Below are 11,352 nucleotides of genomic sequence, written 5' to 3'. Positions count from 1 at the left end.
GAGCAGTCTTTGCTGAGGGAAAAGTCACACAGGCCTTGTATGCAGGAATGACTTAATTTATTAATATATCTAATCAAACACAGACAGTAAAATGCAGACAGGCAATAAATTAACACACAAGAATAAAAGAAAAATCATTACATATGTGTGAAGCAGTGGGCCTTTTGGTTTACCTGCACCTTGTTAGAAAAGTCGGGAACATAACAGCAGACCCAGAATTGCTGGAGAGAGTCCGGCCCCTAGTGGGAGGAGGGGGAGGGGACAGTACAGTAGCCATTTTGTGTTGCAGTAACAAAGCACTTTCAGAGCTGGAGACCAGTGTAGGAAGATGAGAAAATAGAACTCAACTGATCATAGTGGGGCTTCTCACCAAGTGTGTGAGGAAAGAACTGTCCTTGCAACTCACATGATCCAATAAGATTCTGACATTCTTGTGGTGTATGGGAGATTGAAAGGATGAATATTGTTGCTACTGGCAACAAGATTTGTTCAAAAACAAACTATTTCAATGAATGCATTCTGTTCCTCATAGGCAGAGTACATGTCATTGGACCAAAGAATCCAATCTATACAGCCTTGTTCCTATAATAGGATATAAACTTTGAAAGAAAATTATAGTATGCTTAAGATTTAAAAAACAGAGATTAGGAGCACTTTAACGAGGACCTGTCATTTTGTAGGGATGCTACGGGGAGGGGAAAGGTAGGCTGGTCACTAGGATGAGGTGTGTCTTCTGTTTTTATTCATCCCAGTAATGATATGTAGAGGTGATGCCTTACTAAAGGAGGGGAGTGTTAACTGAGCTCAGTGAGGCTGTGTTCACTCTAAATACCAAATAAAGTAAAGGGGAATATAGAGAAAATATTTTTTTTATAGTCCATTCAGACTATGGTAAAAATAGAAAATATCCCAAAAAAACTCTTTATAACCCCAAATATTCGGAGGCATAAGCTGCCCTAGCTTTATTTGTTCATAGGAACGACAATTGACTGATTCAGTTTAGAGTGCAGTGTCCATATTGCCAAGACTATCCATGCAGCACAGATACTGCCCCATGTTTGTCACACAGGAAGGTACAGTTTCAGCAAGTCTGATATATATATAGAGAGAGAGAGGGCAGTAAGAAAAAGTTTAATTACTTTTGCTAGAAGAAAATGTTCCATTATACTAGAAAAGTATCCACACAGACAGTAGATAAATACTAGATTTTCTTTTCTTTTAAGGCCAAGTCTTACTGTTTAAAAAAATCAAAAGGGGGGGAAATAATGAGGAACGAGTGGCACAGGCATAAAGTCTGCACTACTCTTGTGAATGAAGGGGACAAGCTCTGTCGTCGTTTAGGTGTGATCGGTTTTGTTTTTCTGTGCCAGACGATCATAAGCAGCCGCTTACTCTAGCTCCCTATGCCTACCATAATTTGCCCCCCCCCCCCAGCTGAGAGGGAGGATGAAGACTGTTAACCTGCATTTGCTGGGAGTAACAGCCAGGGGCTTTCTCTATGTAATGTGTTCACTGCAAAGGCAGAGAGCGGTCTGCCAGCTTACCCACGAACACTTCACATCACATTCTATATTGGAAACTGCTCCAATCTGAGTAGTGCAGAGAGATCTAAATCAGGTCCAGCAACTTTGTTAATGTGGCACGTGCCAATTTATTAGAATGGCCCAGGAAGCTTCGCTAGTTCCCTCAAAGCCTATAAGAATCTTCTGTAATGAAGTAAAAACAGAAAGCATAACTCCTAGAAAAATATGACGCCATTTCCCATTCATAATGGTAGATGGTGAGTAAACCTACCTGAACAATAAGGGGTAGATAACAAGCTATGTATATCAAATATATATGACATAACTCTTCCAACATCATCTCTTTTTCAATTTGACATGTCCTCATTAAAGAGTATCCAAGGACTGCACCCAGGTACAGAAGTCATTTTGACTATTATATACTTTTTGTTTGCAGGATATACATCTTATTTGAAAGGAACACAATATGTATTCCAGTCGGCAGTTATCTCTATAAAAAGCTGGGGGGGGGGGGGGCAGAGGGGAACTATTGATACAAAGGAATGTGTACAAAGATGGCTTGGCTCTAAAAGGGACTAAGAAAGTCACAGAATATTTCCCGTCAGATACATTCTCTCTGCATAGTGGTGCTAAAGTGATTTTTTTTCCTTTTTATACTAGAAGAAAATTCTGAAAACCAAACATGCCCCACAAAGAGATTTTTTTTTATAGTAGTAGGAACTAAAATGTACAGAACTCCACCCTGACTAAATAACAAAATGTTGGGACTCATTAACCACCAATGACTCAGCACTGTGGAAGCTGCTGCCATCTTGGCTTGCGGCCTCATTGGAAATGCGCTTTGGGAGATTTGACTTCTGGGACTTTAGCACAAGCCAGTTTGGTCATGAAAGGTGAACAGTTCCCTGAACAGCAGACTAAAGTTTAGTAATGCACAGTGTGAGGCAGTTAACTTACATCTGTGCTGCTCAGTCATTAAAACTGGAGGCTGATCAGTTACAAGAAGGGCTGTGTGTGAAAAAGGGAACTTGCAACGACAGATGAACTGGGATTTGAAGCAGCAGCAGCCTCGGAGCAATGAGTCGGCCCCTAGGAGCAATTGGCTTGTTGAGAGATTCTGCACATCTGTAAAACTCTAGTCTAGCTGAGGAGCTCCAGGTAGGTAACTGGTACTTTTCCTTTCTTGTTCCCTCGTTCTCCAATGAGCCAGTCTGGGTCCATGCCAGGGAGGCTATAAACGGTAATTAACTGAAAAGAGAACAAAAGGAACTGGTAATGTATACAAGGAAAAGGTCTTGTAATGTAATGCAACCTACAGTTTTCCTTAGCTTACCTCATCTGCCTTGAGCGCCAGCTCACTGCTGTCTGCTGCCTCGTAATCATACAGAACCTTGGCTTTACGTGTACCACTGGAAGGTGGCTTCACCTCTGATGGGTTTAGGGTTCCGTCTGCAGGATTGGGACTCACAGCTTGGAGCAGCGGCAGAGTGGCAGCTGGTGGTGAGGTGCTGAGAGGTGGCGACATGCCATCTGCATTGCCCACAAATGTAGATGGAAATCTGCAGAATAAAGACATTGAGGTAAGGTGGCTTGTAAAAAGACAAGGACAGAGAAAGCACTTTCTGCACAGACTTGAAAACCTGTAAACTGGTGCAAATATCTCCATTTTCTAGAGAGGAGAGGGAAGGAGAATTTCACAGTGTATGCCCATCTGTTTTTAGGTAGAACATGCCCCTTCTCCTGCAGCTGCTGCACAAACACACCCCCGTGGTGAGGCAGCTCTCTCCAACAGCATGGTACTCCTAAGGGGTCCAGATTTTGAAATCCAAGTGTACAAAACAATCTGAGAGTCCAATATCTTGAGACTGCATTCACACCGGAGTGTTTTTAGCTCGTAAAATACCTTTAAAAACGCTTAACAAGCAAAAATCCCATTCATTTCAATGGCCTTGTTCACATCTGAGCATTTTGTCACCTGAAGCAAAATGCCTGAGCTCCTTTGGGGCAGATTCCAGGCGTTTTTCTGCTTTTTACATTGGTGACCTGTAAAAAATCGCAGTAATAACACGCAACTTTGAAACACTTAGGTGTGAATGCAGCCTTATTATTATTGGTTCACAAATGACAGCAAAAAACAGCTTCCCCCCATATTCACGGCTTAAAGTGGAGGTTCACCGGTAAATTGCTATTTTTACCCTTAGAGTGATGCTCATTTAGTCTAGGGGAATCGGCTAGTTGTTTTAAAATCCAAGCAGTATTTACCGTTGTAGAGAGCGATCTTCTCCGCCACTTCCTGGTATGGGCTCCGGGACTGGGCGTTCCTTCTTCATTCACAGTCTTCCGACAGGCTTCCGACGGTCGTATCTATCGCGTCACGATTTTCCGAAAGTAGCCCAACGTCGGTGCGCAGGCGCAGTATAGAGCCGCACCGACGTTCGGCTTCTTTCGGCTACTTGTGACGCGATAGATGCGACCGTCGGAAGCCTGTCAATCAAGAAGGAACGCCCGCACCCGAAGACCATATGCGGAAGTGGCGGAGAAGATCGCTCTCTACAACGGTAAGTAATGCTCGGATTTTAAAACAACTACCCGATTCCCCTTGACTAAATGAGCATCACTCTAAGGGGAAAAAAACATTTATGGGTGAACTCCCGCTTTAAACATGACAGGTAATCATCTGAGATTTAAAACCCCAGAAATGTGGGCCTAATGGATTTCCAATCCCCTACTATAAGACCTTTGCTAACATACTAGCACCGCAATTAGTTTAAATAGCATGCAGAAAGGTAACCCCCTTGATCGTCTATTAACCACTTGCCACCCCGCCTTATGCAAAAAGACGTCGGCAACGTGGTTTCAATATCCTGAGTGAACATCATATGATGTCCTCAGGATATTGAGGCGCGCATCGCGGCCATCGTTGTTGCAGGGTGTCAGTCTGTCACCCCACAACACCAATCTAATTAAAGGGTCACTAAAGGAAAAAAAAGGTTTTTGCTGAAATAACTTTTATGTCTCTGTTTACAGGGTATAGTCAACTGATTCCTTTTAAAATGATTTTTAATCTATTTGTAATCATATCATATAATGTGCCTGTAGGTTAGTTTCACTTTTAAACTGTTTTCATGTTCCTGTGAAGTAAAGAGACACACAGAACAAAAACAAACAAATCCAGGGCAGTGTTTTGTTTTTAAAATGAATCTGATTAGTTCTGTTAAGTTTTAGACACACAGTAATGACAGCTTAGACCTACAGTGAAAAGCTCCCAGTACCATGGTTATAAGGAAACAGACAACCAGGAAGTCTGGAGATCAGAGCAGAATTACAGCCACTTCAAAGCAAAAACGAACAATGAGGACATGAAACCAGTACTGCAGTAAGGTAAAGGAAGCTATTTAGCTAAAAAAAAAAAAAAAATTCCTTTAGTGATCCTTTAAAAAGAGTTTCTGATGGAGACTCTCTACATCATGATCAGCTGTGATTGGACATGGCTGATCACGTGGTAAACAGGAAAAGCCGGTAATTGGCTTTTCCTCACTCGCGTCTGTCAGACACGAGTAGAGGAGAGCTGATCGGCTGCTCCTCTGACAGGGGGGTTGGTGCTGATCGATTATCAGCACAGCCCACACTGGACCACCAGGGATGACAATCACAAATAACGGATGCCAATCAGTGCCCACAATGAGCATCACCGATTGGCAGGCATTAGTAAAACACATACATTAGTACGTTAGTGCCGCCTATCAGTGCCCAATCCGTGCCCCCTATCAGTGCCCATCCGTGCCACCTATCCGTGCCGACTCCGTGCCACCTCAGTGCCCATTCGTGCCACCCATCCGTGCCAACTATCCGTGCCGCCTCAGTGCCCATCCGTGCCGCCTCAGTGCCCCCTATCCGTGCCCATCCGTGCCAACTATCCGTGCCACCTATCCGTGCTGCCTCAGTGCCAACTATCCGTGCCGCCTCAGTGCCCATCTGTGCCAACTATTCGTGCCGCCTCAGTGCCCATCCGTGCCCCCTATCCGTGCTGCCTCAGTGCCCCCTATCAGTGCCCATCCGTGCCAACTATCCGTGCCGCCTCAGTGCCCCCTATCCGTGCCACCTATCCGTGCCGCCTCAGTGCCCCCTATCCGTGCCGCCTCAGTGCCCATCCGTGCCACCTATCCGTGCCGCCTCAGTGCCCATCCGTGCCGCCTCAGTGCCCATCCGTGCCGACTATCCGTGCCGCCTCAGTGCCCCCTATCCGTGCCGCCTCAGTGCCCATCCGTGTCCCCTATTAGTGCCCATCCGTGCCACCCATCAGTGCCCATCCGTGCCACCCATCCGTGCCAACTATCCGTGCCCCCTATCCGTGCCGCCTCAGTGCCCATCCGTGCCAACTATCCGTGCCGCCTCAGTGCCCCCTATCCGTGCCACCTATCCGTGCCGCCTCAGTGCCCCCTATCCGTGCCGCCTCAGTGCCCATCCGTGCCAACTATCCGTGCTGCCTCAGTGCCCCCTATCAGTGCCCATCCGTGCCAACTATCCGTGCCGCCTCAGTGCCCCCTATCCGTGCCACCTATCCGTGCCGCCTCAGTGCCCCCTATCCGTGCCGCCTCAGTGCCCATCCGTGCCACCTATCCGTGCCGCCTCAGTGCCCATCCGTGCCGCCTCAGTGCCCATCCGTGCCGACTATCCGTGCCGCCTCAGTGCCCCCTATCCGTGCCGCCTCAGTGCCCATCCGTGTCCCCTATTAGTGCCCATCCGTGCCACCCATCAGTGCCCATCCGTGCCACCCATCCGTGCCAACTATCCGTGCCCCCTATCCGTGCCGCCTCAGTGCCCATCCGTGCCGACTATCCGTGCCCCCCCGTGCCAACTATCCGTGCCGCCTCAGTGCCCCCTATCCGTGCCACCTCAGTGCCCATCCGTGCCGCCTCAGTGCCCATCCGTGCCGACTATCCGTGCCGCCTCAGTGCCCATCCGTGTCCCCTATCAGTGCCCATCCGTGCCACCCATCCGTGCCAACTATCAGTGCCCATCCGTGCCGCCTCAGTGCCCATCCGTGCCCCCTATCCGTGCCGCCTCAGTGCCCATCCGTGCCGACTATCCGTGCCCCCCCCGTGCCAACTATCCGTGCCGCCTCAGTGCCCCCTATCCGTGCCGCCTCAGTGCCCCCTATCCGTGCCACCTCAGTGCCCATCCGTGCCCCCCATCCGTGCCCCCTATCAGGGCCCATCCGTGCCCCCTATCCGTGCCCCCTATCCGTGCCGCCTCAGTGCCCATCCGTGCCGCCTCAGTGCCCATCCGTGTCCCCTATCAGTGCCCATCCGTGCCACCCATCCGTGCCAACTATCAGTGCCCATCCGTGCCACCCATCAGTGCCCATCCGTGCCACCTATCAGTGCCCATCCGTGCCAACTATCCGTGCCAACTATCCGTGCCGCCTCAGTGCCCATCCGTGCCACCTATCCGTGCCGCCTCAGTGCCCATCCGTGCCAACTATCCGTGCCGCCTCAGTGCCCCCTATCCGTGCCGCCTCAGTGCCCATCCGTGCCAACTATCCGTGCCGCCTCAGTGCCCCCTATCCGTGCCACCTATCCGTGCCGCCTCAGTGCCCCCTATCCGTGCCGCCTCCGTGCCACCTATCCGTGCCGCCTCAGTGCCCCCTATCCGTGCCGCCTCAGTGCCCCCTATCCGTGCCGCCTCAGTGCCCATCCGTGTCCCCCATCAGTGCCCATCCGTGCCACCCATCCGTGCCAACTATCAGTGCCCATCCGTGCCACCCATCAGTGCCCATCCGTGCCACCCATCCGTGCCAACTATCCGTGCCCCCTATCCGTGCCGCCTCAGTGCCCATCCGTGCCGCCTCAGTGCCCATCCGTGCCGACTATCCGTGCCCCCCCGTGCCAACTATCCGTGCCGCCTCAGTGCCCCCTATCCGTGCCACCTCAGTGCCCCCTATCCGTGCCGCCTCAGTGCCCATCCGTGCCACCTATCCGTGCCACCTCAGTGCCCATCCGTGCCAACTATCCGTGCCACCTCAGTGCCCATCCGTGCCAACTATCCGTGCCGCCTCAGTGCCCATCTGTGCCAACTATCCGTGCCGCCTCAGTGCCCATCCGTGCCCCCTATCCGTGCCACCCATCCGTGCCAACTATCAGTGCCCCCTATCAGTGCCCATCCGTGCCGCCTCAGTGCCCATCCGTGCCCCCTATCCGTGCCGCCTCAGTGCCCAATCCGTGCCAACTATCCGTGCCGCCTCAGTGCCCATCCGTGCCAACTATCCGTGCCGCCTATCGGTGCCCAATCCGTGCCGCCTCAGTGCCCATCCGTGCCAACTATCAGTGCCCCCTATCAGTGCCCATCCGTGCCAACTATCAGTGCCCATCCGTGCCAACTATCCGTGCCGCCTCAGTGCCCATCCGTGCCACCTATCCGTGCCGCCTCAGTGCCCATCCGTGCCAACTATCCGTGCCGCCTCAGTGCCCCCTATCAGTGCCCATCCGTGCCAACTATCCGTGCCGCCTCAGTGCCCCCTATCCGTGCCGCCTCAGTGCCCATCCGTGCCACCTATCCGTGCCGCCTCAGTGCCCATCCGTGCCGCCTCAGTGCCCATCCGTGCCACCTATCCGTGCCGCCTCAGTGCCCATCCGTGCCGCCTCAGTGCCCATCCGTGCCGCCTCAGTGCCCATCCGTGCCCCCTATCCGTGCCGCCTCAGTGCCCATCTGTGCCAACTATCCGTGCCGCCTATCGGTGCCCAATCCGTGCCGCCTCAGTGCCCATCCGTGCCCCCTATCCGTGCCACCCATCCGTGCCAACTATCAGTGCCCCCTATCAGTGCCCATCCGTGCCGCCTCAGTGCCCATCCGTGCCAACTATCCGTGCCGCCTCAGTGCCCCCTATCAGTGCCCATCCGTGCCAACTATCCGTGCCGCCTCAGTGCCCCTATCCGTGCCGCCTCAGTGCCCATCCGTGCCACCTATCCGTGCCGCCTCAGTGCCCATCCGTGCCAACTATCCGTGCCGCCTCAGTGCCCATCCGTGCCAACTATCCGTGCCGCCTCAGTGCCCCCTATCAGTGCCCATCCGTGCCAACTATCCGTGCCGCCTCAGTGCCCCCTATCCGTGCCGCCTCAGTGCCCATCCGTGCCGACTATCCGTGCCGCCTCAGTGCCCATCCGTGTCCCCTATCAGTGCCCATCCGTGCCACCCATCCGTGCCAACTATCAGTGCCCATCCGTGCCAACTATCCGTGCCAACTATCCGTGCCGCCTCAGTGCCCCCTATCCGTGCCCATCCGTGCCGCCTATCCGTGCTGCCTTAGTGCCACCTCAGTGCCCATCCGTGCCAACTATCCGTGCCGCCTCAGTGCCCATCCGTGCCAACTATCCGTGCCGCCTCAGTGCCCATCTGTGCCAACTATCCGTGCCGCCTCAGTGCCCATCTGTGCCAACTATCCGTGCCGCCTATCGGTGCCCAATCCGTGCCGCCTCAGTGCCCATCCGTGCCCCCTATCCGTGCCACCCATCCGTGCCAACTATCCGTGCCGCCTCAGTGCCCATCCGTGCCAACTATCCGTGCCGCCTCAGTGCCCATCTGTGCCAACTATCCGTGCCGCCTCAGTGCCCATCTGTGCCAACTATCCGTGCCGCCTCAGTGCCCATCTGTGCCAACTATCCGTGCCGCCTATCGGGGCCCAATCCGTGCCGCCTCAGTGCCCATCCGTGCCCCCTATCCGTGCCACCCATCCGTGCCAACTATCCGTGCCGCCTATCGGTGCCCAATCCGTGCCGCCTCAGTGCCCATCCGTGCCAACTATCAGTGCCCCCTATCAGTGCCCATCCGTGCCGCCTCAGTGCCCATCCGTGCCGCCTCAGTGCCCATCCGTGCCAACTATCAGTGCCCCCTATCAGTGCCCATCCGTGCCGCCTCAGTGCCCATCCGTGCCGCCTCAGTGCCCATCCGTGTCCCCTATCAGTGCCCATCCGTGCCACCCATCCGTGCCAACTATCAGTGCCCATCCGTGCCAACTATCCGTGCCAACTATCCGTGCCGCCTCAGTGCCCATCCGTGCCAACTATCCGTGCCGCCTCAGTGCCCCCTATCAGTGCCCATCCGTGCCAACTATCCGTGCCGCCTCAGTGCCCCCTATCCGTGCCGCCTCAGTGCCCATCCGTGCCACCTATCCGTGCCGCCTCAGTGCCCATCCGTGCCGCCTCAGTGCCCATCCGTGCCGACTATCCGTGCCCCCCCGTGCCAACTATCTGTGCCGCCTCAGTGCCCCCTATCCGTGCCGCCTCAGTGCCCATCCGTGCCGACTATCCGTGCCCCCTATCAGTGCCCATCCGTGCCACCCATCCGTGCCAACTATCAGTGCCCATCCGTGCCACCCATCAGTGCCCATCCGTGCCCCCTATCCGTGCCGCCTCAGTGCCCATCCGTGCCGCCTCAGTGCCCATCCGTGCCGACTATCCATGCCCCCCCCGTGCCAACTATCCGTGCCGCCTCAGTGCCCCCTATCCGTGCCACCTCAGTGCCCCCTATCCGTGCCGCCTCAGTGCCCATCCGTGCCACCTATCCGTGCCGCCTTAGTGCCCCCTATCCGTGCCACCTCAGTGCCCATCCGTGCCCCCTATCAGGGCCCATCCGTGCCCCCTATCCGTGCCGCCTCAGTGCCCAATCCGTGCCAACTATCCGTGCCGCCTCAGTGCCCATCCGTGCCAACTATCCGTGCCGCCTATCGGTGCCCAATCCGTGCCGCCTCAGTGCCCCCTATCCGTGCCAACTATCAGTGCCCCCTATCAGTGCCGCCTCAGTGCCCATCCGTGCCGCCTCAGTGCCCATCCGTGTCCCCTATCAGTGCCCATCCGTGCCAACTATCAGTGCCCATCCGTGCCAACTATCCGTGCCACCTATCCAAGCCGCCTCAGTGCCCATCCGTGCCAACTATCCGTGCCACCCATCAGTGCCCATCCGTGCCGCCCATCCGTGCCGACTATCCGTGCCCCCCCGTGCCAACTATCCGTGCCGCCTCAGTGCCCCCTATCCGTGCCACCTCAGTGCCCCCTATCCGTGCCGCCTCAGTGCCCATCCGTGCCACCTATCCGTGCCGCCTTAGTGCCACCTCAGTGCCCATCCGTGCCGCCTCAGTGCCCATCCGTGCCAACTATCCGTGCCGCCTCAGTGCCCATCTGTGCCAACTATCCGTGCCGCCTCAGTGCCCATCTGTGCCAACTATCCGTGCCGCCTATCGGTGCCCAATCCGTGCCGCCTCAGTGCCCATCCGTGCCCCCTATCCGTGCCACCCATCCGTGCCAACTATCCGTGCCGCCTCAGTGCCCCCTATCCGTGCCGCCTCAGTGCCCATCCGTGCCACCTATCCGTGCCGCCTCAGTGCCCCCTATCCGTGCCACCTCAGTGCCCATCCGTGCCAACTATCCGTGCCGCCTCAGTGCCCATCTGTGCCAACTATCCGTGCCGCCTATCGGTGCCCAATCCGTGCCGCCTCAGTGCCCCCTATCCGTGCCAACTATCAGTGCCCCCTATCAGTGCCCATCCGTGCCGCCTCAGTGCCCATCCGTGATGCCTATCAGTGCCCATCCGTGCCGCCTCAGTGCCCCCTATCAGTGCCCATCCGTGCCAACTATCCGTGCCCCCTATCAGTGCCACCTATCAGTGCCCATCCGTGCCACCACATCAGTGCAGTACCATCAGTGACCCATCTGTGAAAGAAAATATACTTATTTACAATGTTTTAGAACTGAAGCAAAAAAAAAAATTTTATTTCAAAATTTTCAGTAATTTTTTTTGGTTTTTTTTGGCAGAAAATAAAAATCCCAGAGGTGAT

The 11,352-nt window shown here is 54.4% G+C and overlaps 1 protein-coding gene across 8 annotated transcripts in view; it reads right to left on the bottom strand.

The window, feature by feature from the left end:
- Positions 1-38: 38 nt before the first annotated feature.
- Positions 39-11,352, bottom strand: part of SH3GLB2 (SH3 domain containing GRB2 like, endophilin B2) — a 149,217-nt gene continuing 137,903 nt past the window's right edge. For all 8 annotated transcript variants that reach the window (XM_040324692.1, XM_040324695.1, XM_040324698.1 and 5 more), the window contains 2 exons: positions 2,857-3,082; positions 39-2,771 (listed from right to left, as the gene is read on the bottom strand). In XM_040324692.1, coding sequence (XP_040180626.1) covers positions 2,664-2,771; positions 2,857-3,082 — 334 coding nt within the window. In that variant the 3' untranslated portion in view covers positions 39-2,663. The remainder of the gene's footprint in view (positions 2,772-2,856; positions 3,083-11,352) is intronic.

This window comes from Rana temporaria, chromosome 9 (genome assembly GCF_905171775.1).
Source record: "Rana temporaria chromosome 9, aRanTem1.1, whole genome shotgun sequence".
NCBI lineage: Eukaryota > Metazoa > Chordata > Amphibia > Anura > Ranidae > Rana > Rana temporaria.
This window is presented reverse-complemented; position numbering and strand designations above follow the sequence as displayed.